Source organism: Pleurodeles waltl, chromosome 3_1 (genome assembly GCF_031143425.1).
Source record: "Pleurodeles waltl isolate 20211129_DDA chromosome 3_1, aPleWal1.hap1.20221129, whole genome shotgun sequence".
Taxonomy (NCBI): domain Eukaryota; kingdom Metazoa; phylum Chordata; class Amphibia; order Caudata; family Salamandridae; genus Pleurodeles; species Pleurodeles waltl.
In genome coordinates, this window is record NC_090440.1 from 707,474,214 (window position 1) to 707,499,078 (window position 24,865).

Here is a 24,865-nt window from a genome sequence, read left to right on the forward strand (position 1 = left end):
GTTATCTATCAACCATTCCTGATCTTTTGTGGTTGCCTGATCCAACCTTCTTTGTTTAAGTCTCCTATTGTAAATAGGTATCTCAAAGGACTTACTCGTATGTTTCCTCGGTCCCCATTCATTCTGCCTCAGTGGGACTTCAATTTGGTCCTCACCTTACTGATGTGCGCTCCTTTCGAGCTGCTCCACAATTGTCCTCTCAGGATTCTTGCCTTGAAAACAGCCTTCCTTGTGTCCTTTACCTCTGCCTTCAGGGTGAGTGAGCTTCAGGCCTTGTGATCTAAGCCGCCCTACCTTTCCATCTATCCTGACAAAGTGGTGCTTTGCACTACGGCTTCCTTTTTGCAAAAAGTGGTCACGCCCTTTTGTGTGGCCAGTGGTTCCCAACCTGTGGTCCGGGGACCTCTGGGGTTCCGTGAAGCCTCCTTAGGGCGTCCGCGACTGCTGAGAAAGTTAAATAATAATAAAAAATTAGGTCCCCAGCTTTCAGTAATGATTCAGTGGGGTGTCCTCGGATTCCAATAATAATTCAGTGGGGGTCCTCAGCTTCCAGTAATGGTAAAGTGAATGTCCATAGAAGTCATAAGGTTGGGAACCACTGATTTAGGCCAATCCATCACCTTGTCTACTTTTTATGCACCCTCACTTTAAAGACTTATTTGCCTGGACGCAAAAAGAACATTGGCATTCTACCTTGACCGTACAAAAGAGTACAGGGTGAATGATCAACTCTTTGTCAGTTATGTGGGTGCAAACAAGGGTCGGGCAGTGCAGAAGGGGCCCATCTCCAAATGGCATGTTCTCTGCATACCAATTTGCTTTGCAACCCTCTGAGAGTTTACATGCTCATTCTTCCAGAGCTAAGGCTGCAACCACTACATTAGCATGCCGATTTCTAGACCTTGATATCAGTCAGGCACTAACGTTGGCTTTTCTGCACATGTTTACCAAACACTACTGCCTGGACAGTCAGGTCCATAAGGACGGGCACTTTGCCTGTGCGGTCCTGCAGGACTTTCTACTATGATCTTAGGTTGCAGACCCATCCTCTGGGGATGGGTATCTATTCTAAGGTAAGGAATCTGCAACTAGATGTCTCTGTCAGATAGACAAGTCACTTACCTTCAGTAACACCTTATCTGATTGCAGATTCCTTACCAACCACCCATCCTCCTCGCTCTGCGAACTGATTTCTATGGACAAGGACTGCCTTTTGTGGGTCTTAGTTTTGACGCACCAGTGGTCAGTGTTTTTCATGGTTCTGCTCTTCTGGCATGGAAAGTTGTGAAAAGAAACTGGTGTCAACGCGGCAAACTTGTGCCTTGTGTTTTTTTTTTTTTTTTTAGATATCTAATCAGCTATACCTGGCTGTGCAGCATACTCATATTAAACTAGATCTGTGTTTTTCTGAACATGACAAATAAATGTAAAATATTGAACCAAATATTAGTTTGCAATCTAGTCATTAAAGGATAGGATAATTTCTGATGCATACTTATAACCACAGGTTACTCAATTTTAGAATAACTCCTGGATTCCCAGATTGGATCTGGAGACTGTTTCAACAAAGCTGCCGTATGCCAGTAGGTGGCACAGCCTGGCTCTGCTATAACTCCCTAACCATCCCGAGGTAACCAAGTAGAACTGCATATCAGAACTAGCCCTGATATCAGTTTCTTTATTTCCGTGCTCCTTCGATGTGGATATGCAGCACTGCTCTCCCTGATTGGTGAGCACCTGGCTGGATTGTGAAAAGTCTTGGCATCCAGACTCAGCTGACATTGCCTAGTCCATTACAAATGAGAGTTACACTTGGATGTGCCACAGGGCATCTCAGCAGTGGGGAGAACACTGTCTCGATCTGTTTGCCACCTCAGAGAATGTGCAGTGTCAACTTTTTTTGCATGTTGGAGTTCCCAAGGCAGCTCTCCCTTGGGGTGCCTTCCATCTGGACTGTGGGGGGAGAGGGTATCAGTGCTTCTATGTGCCATCCTGCCCCTACCTCTTCTGCCCAGAGTACTGAAAAAGATCAAAGACCAGTTACACTTCACCGTAGTAGCCCAGACTAGGCGAGGAGAGTTTTGTTCCCGAAACTTGTGGCCATGAGCACATGTCCTTCAGTCTGGCTGCCCCTTCAGCAGGACCTCCTGTTGCAGCAGCAGTACCGATTCTTGCACCCGCACATTCTTCATCTCCATGTGTAAAGATTGAACAGCGGCAGTAAATGACTTTTGAGCTCCCTCTTAAAGTGGTTGGTGTCTTCCTGACCACCAGACGTTCATCAACCATATTTGTTTATGCAGGACTCTGCGAGAAGTTTGTTGCCCGGTTTCACTCCAGAAACATCAATCTGTGCATGCACAACTGTCAGATGCTCTACGGATTTGTTTGTTGTTAGCCCAGCAAGGCTTTGGTGTGAATAGTCCACCTGATTTGCCACTCTTCTTCAAGTCACCTGTTGTGATGTTTTTGTTTATTTTTTTTTAAGGGGCTGATCCGCATGTTCCCACCAACACCTTTTGTGATGCTGCAGAACAACCTTAACCTGGTTCTCACCTATTTAATGTGCATGCCATTTACCCCTATGGACAGTTGGTCTCTTAGACCTCTTTACTACCAAGACAATTGTTTGTCATTGCAATAACATCATCCAGGCAGGTGAGTGAGCTTCAGGCATTGTCCCTGGTACCGCCATATACCTCTTTCTTCCTTCACAAATTACTCCTCTGAACACAACTGACTTTCCTGCTCAAGATGGTCATGCCCTTGTATACAGGTCAGTTCATCACTTTGCTGACTTCCTTCCCAGCACCTCACTCCTCCAATGAGGAAGAACGGCTTCATCATCTCGATTGAAACAGAATGCTTAGCTTCTGTGTTGATCGGACCAAACAGTACCAGCAGAATGACCAACTTTTCTTCTGTGGTGCTAAGAAGGGAAAAGCGGTGCAAAACAGGACCTTCTCCAGATGGATTGTGTTATTTATTAAGATTTGCTGTGGGCTAGACATAAAGGAGCGCCCAGAAAGTTTGCATGCTCACTCGATGAGATCGAAGGGACTTACAACTGCGATGGAATGCAATGTGCCAGTCAGACATTTGCCATGCTGCTACATGGGTGTCCCTCCGCACGGTCACAAAGCATTACTCCCTTAATAGCTAAGTCCGGTAGGATGAGCATTTTGCCTGATCTGTTCTGCAGGATTTTGTGGTCTGGGCCATTGTACAGACCCACCACCTGAGTAGGTCTGCTGCTTTGATATCTGTTAAGAAGGTGAGGAATCTGTGGTTAGAAGTGTCTATCAGAAGAAAATGTTACTTACCTTTGGAAATGCCTTTTGTGGTAGAGACTCCTCCCCGTTCTGTGTCATGGACTCATTTGGTCCATTAATAAGATGCCAATCTAAATAGCTGAACACAGCCCAGTCTAATTTTGATGGCTGTGTGTCTGACTGTGAGGACAAAGATCAGAAAGAAAAAGATGTCTGCACACAGAGGTGAGACGTATCTAGGGGCTCGAAGTCACACCCAGGGCTTAACAAGACAGACACGGAGCGGCACTAGGCCACCTAAGGAGGCACAAGAGAATTGCTATAAAAGTTTCAAAATCTAGACTGGTGCCTGACAAAATTCACAAGGTGACGAATCTGCAGTTAGGAAGAGTCTATACCAGAAAATGTCTTACCGAAGTTAAGTAACTTGTTCTTTTCTTGCTTCCCAAATTCTATGAGGAAATACTCTACGGAAGGGACAGAGACCCTTCCAATCGCTTAAATTTATGCACTCTTAATAGAAATTGATAAAACTGTAACTCAGAGGTCTTTTCACACTTCCTGCAAGCATGAGTACTTTGATTATAGTTGGGTTATGCTCTGTGAGATTATCGCAGGTGGTACAGTCACCGTCAAAGGGGTGTAGAATAGGCTGCAACAAAGGGTTGTTCTTTCTGTTTAACTTTCACTCCCCTTCAGTGAAGTACTGCTATTTCATCTCTACTTAATTTCTAAGGTTATGATCCTGTAAGAAACTATTACTTGAGAATGAAAATGTACTTACCAGTTCTTCAGTGCGAGTATGCTTCTCAGGTACCTACGTGTCCTTTGCTGCCTCCATATATTTTTTATACATTTAGACTGTACGGACAGACTGTAAAAGAACAAAGAAGGCTACGTTCATACTGAGCATTCTAGGAGTCTTCTGCCACAACAGTGCTCATAAAGGCAAACGAGCAGAGCTTTGTTTAGAGACATAAGAACTTTTTAATGTATGTGTACATACAATCTTAGAAAAGGAAAATTAAGTTTTAAAAAGTGGTCCTCGATTCTCCTTACGAATCTTGTGTGGGTGCTATTTCTGAAAAAAATGGTACTGCTGATAAGTGTCATTTCTATTCCCTTGGCTTAGCCTGCGGATAACTACTGTTCTTCCTGGTCTAGTTGTTTTTTCCTAACAGCTGTGTATATATCATATTTCAGCATGTTCCTAAATGATTTTTCCTCAAGCCTGACCATAGCTGACCAAAGTTCTGCTGCTAGGAGCCTCCTAAGTCGTAGTCTTTTCTCTCTTCCCTCAACAGGGGCTGCGCCCTGTCATGGCTGACACCCGGCAGCAGATTGACGAGTCAGCATATGACACTCAGTTCTTCATTTCTGAGCATGCCCAGGACTTGACTCCCCAACAGAGTCGACAGCTGTTGAGACTTCTGAACCATCTGCAGAGAGATTTCCGGCAGCTCTGCGAGAGGCTGGCAGCACAGGAGGAGACCCTGGAGCAGCAGTTGCAGCAGGCCGAGCACAGCGCCATGGCTCAGGTCAGCTGGGCATGGACCTTCATCGCGAGTGATCAACAGTGTGGCCGAGCCTTTGCATTGTCTATTTGTCACCTTGTCTCTAACATGTTTGCTTTGCGTTTTTCAGATTTAATGTGCTAACACAGAGGATCGCTTGACAGCTGAAAAGCTGGAAGGTTCTGGAAAGCTCTTTGGGCTTCTTCATCATTGACGTTGTGATGCAGGTTTCTTTGGTGGTCCACAGTTCTTGTTCTGTGGTCCTGCATGGACAGCTTAACAGGACGGACTACCACACATCATGCTCAACCACTCAGAGAGGCAGGCATAGTGCTTAGAGGAGCAAACACAACCAAACGGACCAGACCACTATTTCTTTGTGCTCAGTCACAGCAGTTTTTTTCATTTACACACTCCTCACCCTGTACTCTGCTGTGCTCGCTCTCCACCACAGCTGTTCTTAACTTCATCATTGAAACTGTGCTCAGTAGCAGTCACAGAGCACTGTGCTTGTGCATGGGAACCTTGTATTCACAAATCTGCTCATTGATGGTCTTTCTTCACGCAAAGATTTGTTAGCCTAGGACACTCGAAGTTCCTAGCTTGGCTCACTCACATTCACTTGACACTCAGAGTTCCTCTAACCGAGGTCACGTTTACTCCCAATTCTGCTTGATCATTACTAACTGAAATGCTTATTCCAGGTTCTGCCTCACCCAGGGGCACTTGGGGCTCACGGTTATCCTTACTTTAGCAACACTCTATGCACAGATTTGCTGCAAGTTTTATAGAGCCACTCTGAATTCACAGCACTTACACTGAGCAACTTCCATCTGTGCTCTCTCAGGGTCACAGTTGGCTGTGCTCATTCAGGGTCATTCTCTGCTCTGTTCACTCAGGGTCAATCTGCATTCACTCTGAGCATATTCTAAGACTGGTCACGGCACTGTTCTGTGTTTGCTTCTCTTGGCTGTTTGTAGATAATAATTCATTCTCTTTTCGATTATCGTGAGAATTTACTGTGTAATGTGTGCAATAGCCCAGCTGCATCACAGGCAGTCATTTCTTTGTATCTTGCTTCCCCTAGAACCTCCAGGAGCAACAGGCTGCCTGTAACCAGAAGATGGAGGAGCTGGGCAGCTGGCTGCAGCAGGCAGAGCACATTCTAAGCAAGGAGCAGGTGGCAGCTGGTAACGGAGACCTGAACACCCTGCAGCACAGTCAGAGTTCAATAGGGGTAGGTAAATGGAGAGAGAATCATTAGGGCCAGTGAATGGGGTCAGCACACGAAATTTACAGGGGGTGAGGGGGTCACTGAATGGGATCAGAGTACCGTGGAGACACTGGGCACCTTTAGGGTGAGCAAATGGAGAGGGGTACCAGGTGGCAGAGAATTGCGGAAGAATATCCATGGTGTTACGAATGAGGAAAGAAAACTGCTGAGGTTAAAAATGAGGGTTTGTCTTTGTGGGAATTTATTAAGAAAGGAAGAGGAGAGTGTCATGAGGTCATTTAGTAGGGAGGGCAAGCACCACTGAGATCATTGATTAGGGGCAGATAATCATTTGAGTAAATAAGTAGCGAGAAGAAAGAGTGCCTGTCTTTCATAAGGATGAATAAGAAGGGGAGGGCAGACCACAATTAGGGTCCTGGAGCAGAAGTTGGCAGATCTCCATCTGGATCATTGAGTAGAAAGAGTGCAGAGCCCTATTGGAGTTGCATGTAAATGTAAAAAAGTTTTTTCTAAGCTTTGTTATGGGTGCTGCCATCTTTCTTGCGTGCTGTAATACCATGAGTCCATTCTGTGACCTCCGAGCACAACACGCTTAAATCATTTCGCCTAGCATGTTACTAGCTTCTGTGTCTACTATCCCATACTTGATTCCCGCTGTACCCGCCTCTTAAGTACCTGAATCCTTCCATATTCACAGGAGCTCCAGAAGGACATGCAGGCCAAGTCACTCACCTTTGCCAGCACCATACAGGCCATGGAGGAATTCATGGAGGAGAACCGGTCCAAGATGAGTCCTGGAGAGCTGCAGCTCTTGCAGGAGAAGCTGAATAAGACAAAAGAAAGGTATCAAGCACTGCAGCAGCAAACCCTTGACACCCAAAAAGGACTGGATAATGCGGTGACTGCAGCTCAGCAACAGGAGACTGAGAAGGTGAGCTGGGCCATTAGCTTTCATCAGGTAACAAGAGGGCTCTCTGGTATTTAGGCCTTATGCAGCAGGAACATCATATGATACAAAAATGGAGAACGCGATATGGCCTTGGAAACCTGCATAAGAGTTTCATTTGACATAGACACAAAGAATGTATGCTGGCTCCGGAGCCATCAGCCAGATCATAGTGTGACATAGAGACCACTAGGTGAGGTGATGCCTAAGCCCTCATCAGGAACATAGTGTGACATGGGTATAGAAGATAGCTGATGTAGCTATGCACCGAATGCCATAAAATCACTTCTCAGGATTGACAGTAAATGTAGTCCTATCCCCGAGACAGCTTCTCAAAAGAGTGTAGCATAAGCATCTCTTCCTTCAGCAGTCAGTGATGGTTGCACCTTTTTGCAGGTGCACCAACCCTTATACCAAGCTGTAAATCCCCACTTCTTTCCCGCCTTTCTTGTTACCTGACACGTCGTGACCTTGCTCTCCATTCTTTGTATTTCACCCTGTGTCCTACAAAGAATGTTCTGAACTATTCTTTTTCTACTATGAATAGCATTAAAAAAAATAAAGATAGGAGGTCTTAGAGATAATGTAATTGCTTCTATTTCCCCTATCATCATCTTCCTCCACTAATGGGCCCCGTTTCTGTGTTGACACTTTCTGTCACGGTTCAGGATCTTAGAACAATCTCCTAGGCTTTTTGGCCACTTCCTACAGAAGTCTACTATATTTACTACGCAATTGCGTAGGTTCACAATAAAGATCTACTTGAGACAGAGGTTCTTTCTCATCTGTGTGGACTCCTACAGCCCTTCCTGACTAGATATTGCCAAAATGCTTGTGGCTTATCGGGCTTCCATGTCTTTCTGTGCTTTCTTTGCATGTGTCTGTCCCTGAGACCATCTACTAAACATCATTTTGTGTGTATGGGCTCTTGTGTAGGCTAAGCGAGAACACCAAAGCATTGACTTATTTATTCTGAGTGACAAGCACATCACCCCTGAGATCATGAAGCTAACCACAGAGTAAGATAAAGGGTTGATTTTTAGTTCCTAATTTTAATACTAGGGCATCTCACATTCTCAATTTAGTTAATAATATTGAATATGTGGTAATTTAAAACAATTAGAAACTCCTTATGGCTAAAAGAGCTTCCTCACATATGTTCAGTTCTGTTTTCATCCTTCATCTACGCGTCATTATGTAGAGTGCCCTTATTGTCATCTAATACAATTGGATATTTCTAAGCATATGTCACCAGCAAATTGAGAAATTGTGGTTAGGCAGATAGACATGTTTCAATGAAATGTGTATGTTTCCTTTATTTTTTGGCTTTGGCTTTAAATGGCTGCTCGTCACTGTTACTGGGAATGTGTTGATCATTGCCTTTTTTTCCCTTTGGAGTCTCTCGAGCCATAGTGTTTCAGTGTTACATATCTTTTACAGATTTGTGAGTTATAGCTACACATCTTTTAGAATAATGCACACCAGATCTACGAGGCAAAAATAAAGGGAAATAACACAGACAAGCTATTGCCAAGAACATGAGTGATAGGATTCCATTGCAAATGCAAAGGTACGACAGGTGCAGTCACCCTTTTGGTGTGCTCTAGAATCATTCTAGGAAACGTTCAAAGATCAGTGCAGTGCCATCTGTAATCCTCTCACAATAATATAGAGCCTCTGGATAGAGCCAAACACAAGTCTGAATATTGAATTCAAGATCAAATCAGCTGTGCCCTGCATCCTGATAAAAGTAATATGCTCTTTCATTTCTTTCACCTGGCACCACCTCTGGCAAAGGAAGCAAAATACATTCCACTAGCCGAGGTTTCAAAACTTCTCCGACTCTAAAGACATCCCTGTGTAAGTGAGTACTCCAGCCGAAGTCCCTGAGACAAGAAGGTGCAGTTGATTCAGCGTTTAATGTGACAGGGTTGATCATTCTGAAATGTTCCTGTCTGTTTCGTAACAAATATTCACTCCAGTTTCCTGTGCTTTTAGAACTGTTTGGTGTTTTTCACAGAATAAGGACAGTCATACGTTTAATAAATCTAGTCCTGGCATTCTTAAACAGGTGTTGAAAACTTGGCTTTCTATTAGCATGCCTTTCAATGAATAGAGAAAAACCCTCATTTCCTTTGAAGAAACTGAACAAAGAACCCTGGAAGGTGGAATAACAGTGTTCCTCAAATCTCTATCTGCTGGGAACACAGGAGGGACATGCAAGGGCCTCCAGGACTTGAGGGAGCAGAGAAAGGACCTGCACCATCTCCTAAATGTCTTTGCCTTGAGTGTGTATGGAGGGCAAGCATCAAGCTGCCTTGTTGACAGCCGCAGAGCATGTGAGTATCTGATAGAGACTTTTAGCTGCAAATTCCTTACCTTAGACTATTCCAAGGCATCTGACTGGATCTGGAAATTTTTTTGCAGTCCCCAGGTGTGCCAATAGGTGGCATCATTCGGCTCCGCATGGCGTTGGTGTCATCTGTGCCCGAAGTGACATGTGCGGTGACTGTGTAGGTGCCACCCCAGCGCACTGACCTCAGCTCCTTCTTTTCCATGCTATCAGCACAGATCCAGCTCGAACTCCCCACAGTCATTTTTTTGACTGACTTTTTATAACTGTTTTGTCAACTTCACTCGATCAGTGTGCCTTTCTTTTTTGGAAGGATGTCTCCCAAGAAACTGACTGGTTTCAAACCTTGCTGTGCCTGTCTGCCTGTTCACAGGCAAATGTCTGTGGCAGACCCACCATTGGTGTGTCTGTGGTGCCTGAAGTAGGACCACGACACTGAGGCTTACCAGGATTGCAGGACCATGAATCCAGAGGCCATTGTGTGCAGGCTACGAAGCTTCTACCTGCTCACAAGCCACTTGTCCAGTTTGCAAGGTAGGTTCCAGGACCACTGTCAAGAGTCGCCCGTGCCAGTCATTGTTGCCATATCTGACATCCTCAGGTAAGTCCCATAAGAAGAAGTCGAAACATTCATCGGACAAGGTGCGGGAATATTGCCACAAGTCCAGGCCCCGCTCCAAGGTCATCCCTGTGGAGCTCATGCACGAGCCTGGGTCCATTTGAAGCTTTCCTGAATTTCCCAGAGCAGGAGTGATCCAAGCTTGATTCACCAGTACCCTATTTGACATTCTTTAACGATTGATTACCTCTTGGGAGCACTTGCTCAGAAATGAAGACTGTCTCTTAGCCCTGCCAGACACTAGGAAAGAGATGCTGGAGTCTGAGAGTAGATGAGGCATTAACTTTTTCTCCTACCCAGCTTTTAGCCCTTCGCCGCCCCCTTCTTACTTCCTGTCCCAGACTTTCACTCTTGAATTGCCTTCTCTTTCCTTCTGCTTCCTGAGAAGTATATTGTTTTCTTCCAGGTGAAAACAGCAGAGGAGCTGGAGGAAAAGAGAAATCGGATCGAGTCCCTCATGGGATGGATAGTGTCACTGAAGAAGGATGGGCCTGTGTCCCACAGCTATGTGCAGCAGGTGGATGGCAGTCCTGTGGAGGAGACTACACGTGATGGCCCAGGCACAAGTACAAGCACATCTGGTACCACCCTGGACCAGCAGCTGGAACTCATGAAGGTCAGAAATGCAAATTAAAATTTAGTGTCGGACTCTCCTGTCAAACCTTGTAAATCACTATCATTTGGATACTCCTTATGAAACACATGCACAATACAAATGTTTGTCGTAAGGCTTGGATGTGTATTTCTTTTTGACAGAATTGATTGCATTTTTGCTGTCCATGTATACTAGTTATCTGTGGCATCTGTTAAGTGTGTTCAGTGTGAACTATTTCAGGAGTTGTGATTCTTTTTTCCGTTAGGCGTACACTGAGCTGTCTTTCTCTTTTGGATTAGGTAGTGTACATGGACTAATGTTTCTTTTCTTCACAGGATGTTGTGTAGGATGCTTAGTTTGTAGAATATTGTACTTATTTGGAATAAAGTCGGTACACTCTTGAAGGTAAAGGGCTGCCTAAAAATCTAGGTTAAGAATTATTTAAAGTGTGCTAGTATCTCAAAGTTCTATGCCCACACCCGCTCTTGGAGTAAGGGGCAACACCCAGTCGCTGTAATGTCATTCTTCTGCACTGTTAACGTTCTGTTAAGATCCCCTTGAAATACATATTTCACCTGTTTTTGCGAAGTTCTTGTACCACCACTAGATGGTTGTAATCATGAAACAATCATGAAATTCAGCACGAATTTTGTTTAACTCCTAAAATTTACAGCAGTGTTATAAAGTGCAATAAATATATTACTCCATATTTTACCATGTGAGCTGCTTGGCAGTGGGACTCTAATTGAGAAATGGGGTAGGGGTGCTGCACATTTAGATGTATTACTTGTTTTGTTTGGATGCTCTACGTAATCCCTCAGTTTCCGTCCTGGTCACAGTTTTGAGTTTTGTTCTGATTTGGCTGGTGCATATAAAAAATGTTTTTTCTTTGTTTGGGAGTAGTACGTCGAGCCCTATATTTCTTACTGATTGGATGGTGTATATATTATGTAGAGCTCTGTTGCACTTCTTGGATGGTATACACTGAACTATGTTTTTCCTCCTGGTTGGATGACGTATATTAAGTTGTGTTTCTCCACCTGACTGGTTTGTGTACATGAGTTACATTGGTCCTGGTTTGGCGATGTACTATGTGGTCTGGTGTTTTTTCTTTCTTATGGGTGGTGTAGATAGTGCTGTATTTCTTCTTTTCTTTGAGTGATCTAACCGGAGTTGTGTTTCTCAGCCATGTTGGGTGAATTACACAGAACTGTGACTTCTTCTAGTAGGTGATTTATATTAAAAAGTATTGCCTCCTGTAGTTGGGTAATGAAGAAGAAGCCATGTCCTCCTGGGTGGTAGGTTTACAGAAAGCTGTGTCTGTCTGTCTGGCTTGTTGGGCAGTGTTCATAGAGATGGGGTTTTGTCCTCTTGAATGGATTGTGTTGCATTTCTTTCCATAAGCATAAGCAGTGCTACACTGCTCTCATGAGACTTGTCTACGTTCTTTGCAGGCCAGCCATCAGGAACTTCTCTCTCAGCAGCAGGAGCTTATTCATGCTACACAGTCAGCACAGGCCTTCCTGGATAAGCATGGACATAGTCTTCCACTGGATGAGAGACAGAGACTGCAGAGCAGACTCTCTGAACTCAAGGAGCAGTATGCATCCTCTTTGTTGCAATCAGAAACCCAGCTCAGGCATGCACAGGCGCTACGAGATGAGCTGCAGAAATTTCTACATGAACACAGTGAATTTGATGCATGGCTGCAATATTCAGAACATGAACTGGAAACCATGCACAAAGGAGGCGCAGATCCAGCATCTGTGCAGCTGATTCTCCAGCGTCAGGGAAGCTTCTCAGAAGATGTCATATCTCATAAAGGTGACCTGCGGTATATCACCATTTCTGGGCAGAAGGTGATGGACCTAGAGAAGGCAGCAGAGAAGGAAGGGAACGAAAGTAGGTTACTTCATGCAACAGCTATGGTGACGGATAAACTGGAAGATGCGCAATCGAGATATAGCACTCTTCATGCCAAGGTAAGCCTGTGGATGGGTAAACTTGCATTAAACTTCTCATGCCATGACAAACCCGCCTCATTATTTGCTTTTTCTAAATTTATTTCACTGTTTTATATAAAAAGGACAGAGCACTGAAAAGAATAATATGAGCATTTTCACACTTTATTAACATGCAACAGGGCGTTAAGTAACAATTACACCATGTTAATTAGAAAATCCAAACTAGCTCAATGCTGTACTTAAGTAAATAAAACATCAAGTAAATGAAATAAGGCATGTGTGAAGGGTGATTTGTGGTAACACATAGAGCTAAACATTCGAAAGAGAGGAGAGCCAGAAATCTTCCACATACACCTGAAAATGTGGTAACAAGTAGACGAGCAAAGAAATACTTATTGAGCTTATGCCTTCCCTAGCCCATTCCAAAGTTTGCACCCGGTTAAGCTGATGCCACAGTGTGGTAGAACTTGGTTGAACTCACTTGAGCTAAAGACTGTGCCTAAGTAAGCATGGACAAGGGTTAGACAAGTTCAAGTCTGAATAAACTCATGCAGGCCAGGGAAAGCTTCTGCCATGCTGTGCTTTTGCCAATGTAAGCTCAAACTACACTCATTTTATGCCATGGTAAACGCATATCTTCATACACAGATGTCAAGGAATGTTTAGGCCAGTGACAGCTATCCCCGAGGAAACATTCCTCAAGGTAACTTTATGAAAGAGTAATTGGGCTCCCATGGAGAGTTGTCTGTTAAGGCACACTCCTGTCAAGGTAAATGAATGTCAAAAGTAAGATTTTTGCCTTCATAAGCTTCAGTCAAGTTAAACTTGAGGATGAGTAAGTACACCTCTGTGTAAGCTTAGCTCAGGGTTAGTTTATAGCAAGTTTGGTTATGTCAGGATAGTTTCTCAGCAGGGAGAACCCCACTTTAATGTAGGCATATGCCATGCTAGGCGTAGGTCCAGGTAAGTTTACTCCATCCTAACTTCATGCCAGTTAAGGTAATATTTATGCCTTGTTATATTGATGCCATAATAAGCTCATTCCCACGAAAGCTTATGTTCGATGGCATCTGTCGCTGTAGATACACATGTTGTGCATAGCCCGCCATCTGGTGTTGGGTCGGAGTGTTACAAGTTGTTTTTCTTCGAAGAAGTCTTTCGAGTCACGGGACCGAGGGACTCCTCCTCTTTGTCTCCATTGCGCATGGGCGTCGACTCCATCTTCGATTGTTTTCTTTCCGCCATCGGGTTCGGACGTGTTCCTTTCGCTCCGGGTTTCGGAACGGAAAGTTAGCTCAAAATCGGAAAATTACGTCGGTATTGTTGCGTTCGGGATCGGGTTAGATAGCATCGACATCGCATCCAAATGATAACATCTCCGTTGCCCTTCGGGGTAGTTTTCGATCCCCCGTCGGGGCCTGGTCAGCCCGACCGCGTGTGACATCGACGCTGATGGAACGGACCCCGTTCCGATTCTGTCCTAAATGCCACAACAAATACCCATATACAGACCAACATTCGGTCTGTAACCTGTGCCTGTCGCCCGAGCACAGGGAAGAAACTTGCGAGGCCTGTCGTGCGTTCCGGTCCCGAAAAACGCTCCGGGACCGACGAGCCAGAAGACTGCAAATGGCGTCCACGCCGACAGGACACCGAGAATTCGAGGAACAAGAAGAAATAGAAGCCTTCTCGATCCATGAATCGGACTCGGACGAATTCGACGACCATGAAACAGTGAGTAAGACGTCGAAGATAGCACATAAGAAAACTGACAAGGCCCAGGGGACGCCACTGCCATCAGGCCATGGCTCAACCCATAAAATCGGTGACCGACCATCGGCACCGAAGAAGGCCGAAATAGTGCCGAGATCGTCCGACTCGGGTCGAGACACAGGCACCCAGCCATCTCGGGACCGAGATAGTGCTGCCGGCAAAGATCGACGCCGAGATAGCGGAGCCGAAGCTGCTCGACGCAGAGACAGCGGCACCGAGGAGGATCGACGCCGAGAGGGTTCGACTCCGAAAAAGAGAAAAGTCGCCTCGGAGCCGAAAAAGAGCGTGGACATAGTTTCGGTGCGAAAACGACCCGCAACCGAGCCAACTACTGGTTCCTATTCAGAGGAACAATCACTGTCCTCTCAAATGCGAAAGCATAGATTCGAGGAGGAATTACAATCCACCGAGGTGGACCACACTCAAAAACGGATTTTTATACAGAGTGGAACAGGGAAAATAAGCACCCTTCCCCCTATTAGGAGGAAGAGGAGACTTGAATTCCAACAAGAACAAGCACCACAAACCAAACAGGTGAAGAAGGTAACTCCGCCACCCTCTCCTCCACCTGTAGCTCACTTTTCACCGGCACAGACTCCGTCACATTCACCGGCTCACACCACCTTAAGCCAAGGTGACCAGGACCAAGATGCTTGGGACTTATACAACGCCCCAGTGTCAGACAACAGTCCAGAGGCGTATCCTACAAAGCCCTCACCACCAGAAGACAGCACAGCATATTCACAAGTGGTGGCTAGAGCAGCGGAGTTCCATAACGTGTCTCTACACTCGGAGCCTGTCGAGGATGACTTCCTCTTCAACACCCTCTCTTCTACACATAGCACCTACCAAAGCCTGCCTATGCTCCCAGGAATGCTAAGGCACGCAAAGGACATATTCAAAGAGCCTGTCAAGAGTAGGGCAATAACACAGAGGGTGGAAAAGAAATATAAAGCACCTCCCACAGACCCAGCTTTCATCACCTCACAACTGCCAACAGATTCGGTTGTGGTAGGGGCAGCTCGCAAGAGAGCAAACTCTCACACATCGGGCGATGCACCACCCCCGGATAAGGAGAGCCGCAAGTTTGATGCAGCCGGTAAAAGGGTCGCAGCACAGGCTGCAAACCAGTGGCGCATCGCTAACTCTCAAGCGCTCCTAGCGCAATATGACAGAGCCCACTGGGACGAGATGCAACACCTCATTGAGCATCTACCCACAGAACTACAAAAGAGGGCGAAACAAGTGGTTGAGGAGGGCCAAGACATCTCCAATAACCAGATACGCTCCGCTATGGACGCAGCGGACACAGCAGCAAGAACAATTAACACGGCAGTAACCATACGAAGGCACGCGTGGCTACGAACATCTGGTTTTAAACCAGAGATACAGCAGGCGGTGCTCAATATGCCATTCAATGAGCAACAATTGTTCGGACCTGAAGTGGACACGGCAATTGAGAAGCTAAAAAAGGACACTGACACTGCAAAAGCCATGGGCGCGCTCTACTCCCCGCAGAGCAGAGGCACTTTCAACACCTTCCGCAAGACAACCTTTAGAGGGGGGTTTCGGGGTCAAGCCACACAAGCCAGTACTTCACATTCAACACCGTCCACCTACCAGGGACAGTACCAAAGGAGAGGCTTTCGGGGCCAATACAGAGGAGGACAATTCCCTAGAGGCAGGGGAAAATTTACAAGCCCCAAAACACCTACAACCAAACAGTGACTCACACGTCACTCATCCCCTCCACACAACACCAGTGGGGGGAAGAATAAGTCAGTATTACCAAGCGTGGGAGAAAATAACAACAGACACTTGGGTCTTAGCAATTATCCAACATGGTTATTGCATAGAATTTCTACAAATCCCTCCAAACATACCACCAAAGGCACAAAATATATCAAAACAACATTCGGACCTTCTAGAAATAGAAGTTCAAGCATTACTGCAAAAGAACGCAATAGAACTGGTACCAGATACACAAACAAATACAGGGGTTTACTCACTGTACTTTCTAATACCAAAGAAGGACAAAACACTGAGACCAATCCTAGACCTCAGAACACTAAACACATACATCAAATCAGAACACTTTCACATGGTCACGCTACAGGAAGTGTTACCATTGCTAAAGCAAAAAGATTACATGACAACCTTAGATCTCAAAGACGCGTATTTCCACATACCAATACATCCGTCGCACAGAAAATACCTAAGGTTCGTATTCAAAGGAATACATTACCAATTCAAAGTATTGCCGTTCGGTTTAACAACTGCACCAAGAGTCTTCACAAAATGCCTAGCAGTAGTGGCTGCACACATCAGAAGGCAGCAAATACACGTATTCCCGTATCTAGACGACTGGCTAATCAAGACCGACTCACTGACAAGGTGCTCACACCACACAGATCAGGTCATACAAACCCTCTACAAACTCGGTTTCACCATCAACTATGCGAAATCACACATTCTGCCGTGCAAAGTACAACAATACCTAGGAGCGACAATAGACACAACGAGGGGAATAGCCACTCCAAGTCCACAAAGGGTTCAAAATTTCCAAAAGATTATACAACGCATGTATCCAACACAAAGAATACAGGCGAAGATGATATTACAACTCCTAGGCATGATGTCCTCATGCATAGCCATTGTCCCAAACGCAAGGTTGCACATGCGGCCCTTACAACAGTGCCTAGCATCACAATGGTCACAAGCACAGGGTCAGCTTCTAGATCTGGTGTTGATAGACCGCCTAACATACCTCTTGCTTCTATGGTGGAACAATATAAATTTAAACAAAGGGCGGCCTTTCCAAGACCCAGTGCCACAATACGTGATAACAGATGCTTCCATGACAGGGTGGGGAGCACACCTCAATCAACACAGCATACAAGGACAATGGGACGTACATCAAAGAAAGCTGCATATAAATCACCTTGAACTACTAGCAGTTTTCCAAGCATTAAAAGCATTTCAACCAATCATAACTCACAAATACATTCTTGTCAAAACGGACAACATGACAACAATGTATTATCTAAACAAACAGGGGGGGACACACTCGACACAGCTGTGCCTTCTGGCACAAAAAATATGGCAATGGGCAATTCACAACCACATTCGCCTAATAGCACAGTTTATTCCAGGGATCCAGAATCAACTTGCAGACAATCTCTCTCGAGATCACCAACAGGTCCACGAATGGGAAATTCACCCCCAAATTCTAAACACTTACTTCAAACGTTGGGGAACACCTCAAATAGACTTATTTGCAACAAAGGAGAACGCAAAATGCCAAAACTTCGCATCCAGATACCCACACAGGCAGTCTCAAGGCAATGCCCTATGGATGAACTGGTCAGGGATATTTGCGTACGCTTTTCCCCCTCTCCCTCTCCTTCCATATCTAGTAAACAAATTGAGTCAAAACAAACTCAAACTCATACTGATAGCACCAACATGGGCAAGGCAACCATGGTACACAACACTGCTAGACCTATCAGTAGTACCCCACGTCAAGTTGCCCAACAGGCCAGATCTGTTAACACAACACAAACAACAGATCAGGCATCCAAACCCAGCATCGCTGAATCTAGCAATCTGGCTCCTGAAATCCTAGAATTCGGACACTTAAACCTCACACAAGAATGTATGGAAGTCATAAAGCAAGCTAGAAGACCATCCACTAGACACTGCTATGCAAGCAAATGGAAAAGGTTTGTTTGCTACTGCCATCATAATCAAATTCAACCATTACACCCATCTCCAAAGGATGTAGTGGGTTACTTACTACACTTACAAAAATCGAACCTGGCCTTCTCTTCCATTAAGATACACCTCGCAGCAATATCTGCATACCTGCAGATTACCCATTCAACTTCACTATTTAGGATACCTGTCATTAAAGCGTTTATGGAAGGCCTCAAAAGAATTATACCACCAAGGACACCACCTGTTCCTTCATGGAACCTCAACATCGTCTTAACAAGACTCATGGGTCCACCCTTTGAACCTATGCACTCTTGCGAAATACAATTCCTAACCTGGAAAGTTGCATTTCTCATCGCCATCACATCTCTAAGAAGAGTAAGTGAAATTCAGGCGTTTACAATACAAGAACCTTTTATCCAATGTAGGAAGTTGGCTCTGTATGTGCTATTTCAAAGTAAGGAATAGCATGCACAGAGTCCAAGGGTTCCCCTTAGAGGTAAAATAGTGGTAAAAATAGATAATACTAATGCTCTATTTTGTGGTAGTGTGGTCGAGCAGTAGGCTTATCCAAGGAGTAGTGTTAAGCATTTGTTGTACATACACATAGACAATAAATGAGGTACACACACTCAGAGACAAATCCAGCCAATAGGTTTTTGTATAGAAAAATATCTTTTCTTAGTTTATTTTAAGAACCACAGGTTCAAATTCTACATGTAATATCTCATTCGGAAGGTATTGCAGGTAAGTACTTTAGGAACTTCAAATCATCAAAATTGCATGTATACTTTTCAAGTTATTCACAAATAGCTGTTTTAAAAGTGGACACTTAGTGCAATTTTCACAGTTCCTAGGGGAGGTAAGTATTTGTTAGGTTAACCAGGTAAGTAAGACACTTACAGGGCTCAGTTCTTGGTCCAAGGTAGCCCACCGTTGGGGGTTCAGAGCAACCCCAAAGTCACCACACCAGCAGCTCAGGGCCGGTCAGGTGCAGAGTTCAAAGTGGTGCCCAAAGCACATAGGCTAGAATGGAGAGAAGGGGGTGCCCCGGTTCCGGTCTGTTTGCAGGTAAGTACCCGCGTCTTCGGAGGGCAGACCAGGGGGGTTTTGTAGGGCACCGGGGGGGACACAAGTTCACACAGAAATTTCACCCGCAGCAGCGCGGGGGCGGCCGGGTGCAGTGTAGAAACAGGCGTCGGGTTCGCAATGTTAGTCTATGAGAGATCTCGGGATCTCTTCAGCGCTGCAGGCAGGCAAGGGGGGGATTCCTTGGGGAAACCTCCACTTGGGCAAGGGAGAGGGACTCCTGGGGGTCACTTCTCCAGTGAAAGTCCGGTCCTTCAGGTCCTGGGGGCTGCGGGTGCAGGGTCTCTCCCAGGCGTCGGGACTTTAGGTTCAAAGAGTCGCGGTCAGGGGAAGCCTCGGGATTCCCTCTGCAGGCGGCGCTGTGGGGGCTCAGGGGGGACAGGTTTTGGTACTCACAGTATCAGAGTAGTCCTGGGGTCCCTCCTGAGGTGTTGGATCGCCACCAGCCGAGTCGGGGTCGCCGGGTGCAGTGTTGCAAGTCTCACGCTTCTTGCGGGGAGCTTGCAGGGTTCTTTAAAGCTGCTGGAAACAAAGTTGCAGCTTTTCTTGGAGCAGGTCCGCTGTCCTCGGGAGTTTCTTGTCTTTTCGAAGCAGGGGCAGTCCTCAGAGGATGTCGAGGTCGCTGGTCCCTTTGGAAGGCGTCGCTGGAGCAGGATCTTTGGAAGGCAGGAGACAGGCCGGTGAGTTTCTGGAGCCAAGGCAGTTGTCGTCTTCTGGTCTTCCGCTGCAGGGGTTTTCAGCTAGGCAGTCCTTCTTCTTGTAGTTGCAGGAATCTAATTTTCTAGGGTTCAGGGTAGCCTTTAAATACTAAATTTAAGGGCGTGTTTAGGTCTGGGGGGTTAGTAGCCAATGGCTACTAGCCCTGAGGGTGGGTACACCCTCTTTGTGCCTCCTCCCAAGGGGAGGGGGTCACAATCCTAACCCTATTGGGGGAATCCTCCATCTGCAAGATGGAGGATTTCTAAAAGTTAGAGTCACCTCAGCTCAGGACACCTTAGGGGCTGTCCTGACTGGCCAGTGACTCCTCCTTGTTTTTCTCATTATTTTCTCCGGCCTTGCCGCCAAAAGTGGGGCCTGGCCGGAGGGGGCGGGCAACTCCACTAGCTGGAGTGTCCTGCTGGGTTGGCACAAAGGAGGTGAGCCTTTGAGGCTCACCGCCAGGTGTGACAATTCCTGCCTGGGGGAGGTGTTAGCATCTCCACCCAGTGCAGGCTTTGTTACTGGCCTCAGAGTGACAAAGGCACTCTCCCCATGGGGCCAGCAACATGTCTCGGTTTGCGGCAGGCTGCTAAAACTAGTCAGCCTACACAGATAGTCGGTTAAGTTTCAGGGGGCACCTCTAAGGTGCCCTCTGGGGTGTATTTTACAATAAAATGTACACTGGCATCAGTGTGCATTTATTGTGCTGAGAAGTTTGATACCAAACTTCCCAGTTTTCAGTGTAGCCATTATGGTGCTGTGGAGTTCGTGTAAAACAGACTCCCAGACCATATACTCTTATGGCTACCCTGTACTTACAATGTCTAAGGTTTTGCTTAGACACTGTAGGGGCACAGTGCTCATGCACTGGTACCCTCACCTATGGTATAGTGCACCCTGCCTTAGGGCTGTAAGGCCTGCTAGAGGGGTGTCTTACCTATACTGCATAGGCAGTGAGAGGCTGGCATGGCACCCTGAGGGGAGTGCCATGTCGACTTACTCATTTTGTTCTCACCAGCACACACAGGCTTGTAAGCAGTGTGTCTGTGCTGAGTGAGGGGTCTCTAGGGTGGCATAATACATGCTACAGCCCTTAGAGACCTTCCTTGGCATCAGGGCCCTTGGTACTAGAAGTACCAGTTACAAGGGACTTATCTGAATGCCAGGGTGTGCCAATTGTGGATACAATGGTACTTTTTAGGTGAAGGAACACTGTTGCTGGGGCCTGGTTAGCAGGGTCCCAGCACTCTTCTTAGTCAAGTCAGCATCAGTATCAGGCAAAAAGTGGGGGGTAACTGCAACAGGGAGCCATTTCTTTACACAAGCCCCCCCCCAGCCTACAGGCCAGGAGACTCAGCCCAAGCTGGGAGAGTCTTCCTAGTCTGTCAGGCGAGGAAGAGTAGGAGAAATAGGCTGGTTAGTTGCAGGGCCTACTCTGCCTTACATCCTTCTGTTCAGGTCATTCCCTTTGGGGAACTGACCCACTTCCACAGTGATAGGACCTAGTCTGAATTGCCTCTTGTCTGCCTCTTCAATGTCTCCACCCATTCTTTTTATTTTGGGTTTAGAGGTATCCACCTCTGCTAATCTTATCTTGGCCAGGGTTACCCCTAGCTTACCCATAGAGGTTACCCAGAGCTGGAGTAACCCCACCATGACCAATAGGGTCAGGGGGCCTAACTTGCTATTTGGCATGGGGTCAGACCACCATGCTAAGGATAGTGCAGCCATAAAGGCTAACACCCAGCAGAGGCCACTGACAGCTGTCAGTGCCCAGAACCACACCTTTAGCTCTTCACCTAAAAGGGAAGGGGCTAAGTTACAGGCTTCTTTGGGTTCAGGTTGCCTGTCTGCTGGATTGGAGTGGGGGGTTACCACATCTTGTAGTAAACACCCTTCTTCCACTCTTTCTTCTGTTAGCTGAGGAGCCACCCACTCAGGTTTAACAGTTGCCTGACTAGCCAGGACTTCTTGTGGGTCAGGTTGGACTTTATCAGGGCCATTTTTGGAGTTCTCCCCTACTGGAGCAGAATCTCCTTGGCTTGCTGTAACCTTGGCTAAAGGTTGTCCACCCCTCCTACTCTGTTTTCTTTTCTTCTTTTTCTGGGGCCTGCTTGCATTTACTGCAGAGGCAGGACTTCCAGAATCCTTGGGAGAGGACTGGCACTGGACCAGTTCCTCTCTTGAGCTCTGACTAACCTCTGGGTAGTCATTTCCAAGGAGACAATCAAGGGGGAGGTCTGTACTGACTACTACCCTTCTCCAGCTAAGAGTGCCACCCACTTCTATGGGCACTAAAGCCACAGGCCTCTTAGTGACCCTGTCTAGGCTAACTCTTACCCTGGCAGTCTCACCTGGGATGTACTGGTTTGAGAGCACCAGCCTGTCATGCACAATAGTGTGACTGGCACAAGTGTCTCTCAGGGCAGTGGTTGGGATTCCATTCACCAGTAGGTGGTGGAAGTGTCTACTTCCCTCTGGAATCTCCAAGTCACCTGTTGGGCCCTGTTTCCAGTTGAAGGCTAGGAAGACCTCCTCATCTGAGGAGTCATCTCCCATGGCTACACTGGTTACCCCTGGAATTTTGTTCTGGGGTTTGTTTTTGGGACAAGAAGTGTCCTTGGTGTGGTGCCCAGACTGTTTACAGTTGTGGCACCATGCCTTAGTGGCATCCCAGTTCTTACCCTGGTACCCACCTTTGTTTTGGGTTGTGTCTTGGGGCCCACCCACCTGTTCTGGTTTTTGGGGGCCTACAGAGGACTCTTTTTCTTTGTCTCTAGTGTCACCCACTTTCTCCTGGGGAGTTTTTGTAACCCCTTTCTTTTGGTCACCCCCAGTGGAAGTTTTGGTTACCCTAGTCTTGACCCAGTGGTCTGCCTTCTTTCCCAATTCTTGGGGAGAAATTGGACCTAGGTCTACCAGATACTGATGCAACTTTTCATTGAAGCAGTTACTTAAAATGTGTTCTTTCATAAACAAATTATAAAGCCCAACATAGTCACACACTTCATTTCCAGTTAACCAACCATCCAGTGTTTTTACTGAGTAGTCTACAAAATCAACCCAGGTCTGGCTCGAGGATTTTTGAGCCCCCCTGAATCTAATTCTATACTCCTCAGTGGAGAATCCAAAGCCCTCAATCAGGGTACCCTTCATGAGGTCATAAGATTCTGCATCTTTTCCAGAGAGTGTGAGGAGTCTATCCCTACACTTTCCAGTGAACATTTCCCAAAGGAGAGCACCCCAGTGAGATCTGTTCACTTTTCTGGTTACACAAGCCCTCTCAAAAGCTGTGAACCATTTGGTGATGTCATCACCATCTTCATATTTTGTTACAATCCCTTTGGGGATTTTTAGGATGTCAGGAGAATCTCTGACCCTATTTAAGTTGCTGCCACCATTGATGGGACCTAGGCCCATCTCTTTTCTTTCCCTTTCTATGGCTAGGAGCTGCTTTTCCAAAGCCAATCTTTTGACCATCCTGGCTAACAGGGGGTCATCTTCACTGGAGTTATCCTCAGTGATTTCAGAGGTGTTGGTCTCTCCTGTGAGGGAACCAGCATCTCTGACTATTATTTTTGGAGTCAGGGTTTGAGGGACCCTGTTCTCCCTAGATAGGACTGGTAGGGGGGAATTTTCCTCCAAGTCACTATCCTCTTCCTCTGAGTTGCTACCCTCAGAGGGGTTGGCCTTTTCAAACTCTGCCAAAAGCTCCTGGAGCTGTATTTTGGTAGGTTTGGGGCCCATTGTTATTTTCTTTATTTTACAGAGTGACCTTAGCTCCCTCATCTTAAGATGGAGGTAAGGTGTGGTGTCGAGTTCCACCACAGTCACATCTGTGCTAGACATTTTGCTTCTAAAAGTTGGAATACTTTTTAAGAATCTACAACTGGTTCTAGAATCTAATTCAAACTTTTACAAACTTTTAAACTCTAAAAGAAATGCTAAACAGGATCTAACACAAGGCCCTAGCAGGTCTTTTAAGAATTTAGAAAACTTTTCAAATTGCAAAAATCAATTTCTAATGACAATTTTGGAATTTGTCGTGTGATCAGGTATTGGCTGAGTAGTCCAGCAAATGCAAAGTCTTGTACCCCACCGCTGATCCACCAATGTAGGAAGTTGGCTCTGTATGTGCTATTTCAAAGTAAGGAATAGCATGCACAGAGTCCAAGGGTTCCCCTTAGAGGTAAAATAGTGGTAAAAATAGATAATACTAATGCTCTATTTTGTGGTAGTGTGGTCGAGCAGTAGGCTTATCCAAGGAGTAGTGTTAAGCATTTGTTGTACATACACATAGACAATAAATGAGGTACACACACTCAGAGACAAATCCAGCCAATAGGTTTTTGTATAGAAAAATATCTTTTCTTAGTTTATTTTAAGAACCACAGGTTCAAATTCTACATGTAATATCTCATTCAGAAGGTATTGCAGGTAAGTACTTTAGGAACTTCAAATCATCAAAATTGCATGTATACTTTTCAAGTTATTCACAAATAGCTGTTTTAAAAGTGGACACTTAGTGCAATTTTCACAGTTCCTAGGGGAGGTAAGTATTTGTTAGGTTAACCAGGTAAGTAAGACACTTACAGGGCTCAGTTCTTGGTCCAAGGTAGCCCACCGTTGGGGGTTCAGAGCAACCCCAAAGTCACCACACCAGCAGCTCAGGGCCGGTCAGGTGCAGAGTTCAAAGTGGTGCCCAAAGCACATAGGCTAGAATGGAGAGAAGGGGGTGCCCCGGTTCCGGTCTGTTTGCAGGTAAGTACCCGCGTCTTCGGAGGGCAGACCAGGGGGGTTTTGTAGGGCACCGGGGGGGACACAAGTTCACACAGAAATTTCACCCGCAGCAGCGCGGGGGCGGCCGGGTGCAGTGTAGAAACAGGCGTCGGGTTCGCAATGTTAGTCTATGAGAGATCTCGGGATCTCTTCAGCGCTGCAGGCAGGCAAGGGGGGGATTCCTCGGGGAAACCTCCACTTGGGCAAGGGAGAGGGACTCCTGGGGGTCACTTCTCCAGTGAAAGTCCGGTCCTTCAGGTCCTGGGGGCTGCGGGTGCAGGGTCTCTCCCAGGCGTCGGGACTTTAGGTTCAAA

At 46.1% G+C, this 24,865-nt stretch overlaps 1 protein-coding gene across 3 annotated transcripts in view; it reads left to right on the forward strand.

Moving 5' to 3' along the window:
- MACF1 (microtubule actin crosslinking factor 1) overlaps window positions 1–24,865 on the forward strand; it is a 1,225,213-nt gene that overhangs the window by 556,287 nt on the left and 644,061 nt on the right. For all 3 annotated transcript variants that reach the window (XM_069223412.1, XM_069223414.1, XM_069223413.1), the window contains 5 exons: window positions 4,577–4,810; window positions 5,874–6,023; window positions 6,718–6,951; window positions 10,345–10,554; window positions 11,988–12,515. In XM_069223412.1, coding sequence (XP_069079513.1) covers window positions 4,577–4,810; window positions 5,874–6,023; window positions 6,718–6,951; window positions 10,345–10,554; window positions 11,988–12,515 — 1,356 coding nt within the window. The remainder of the gene's footprint in view (window positions 1–4,576; window positions 4,811–5,873; window positions 6,024–6,717; window positions 6,952–10,344; window positions 10,555–11,987; window positions 12,516–24,865) is intronic.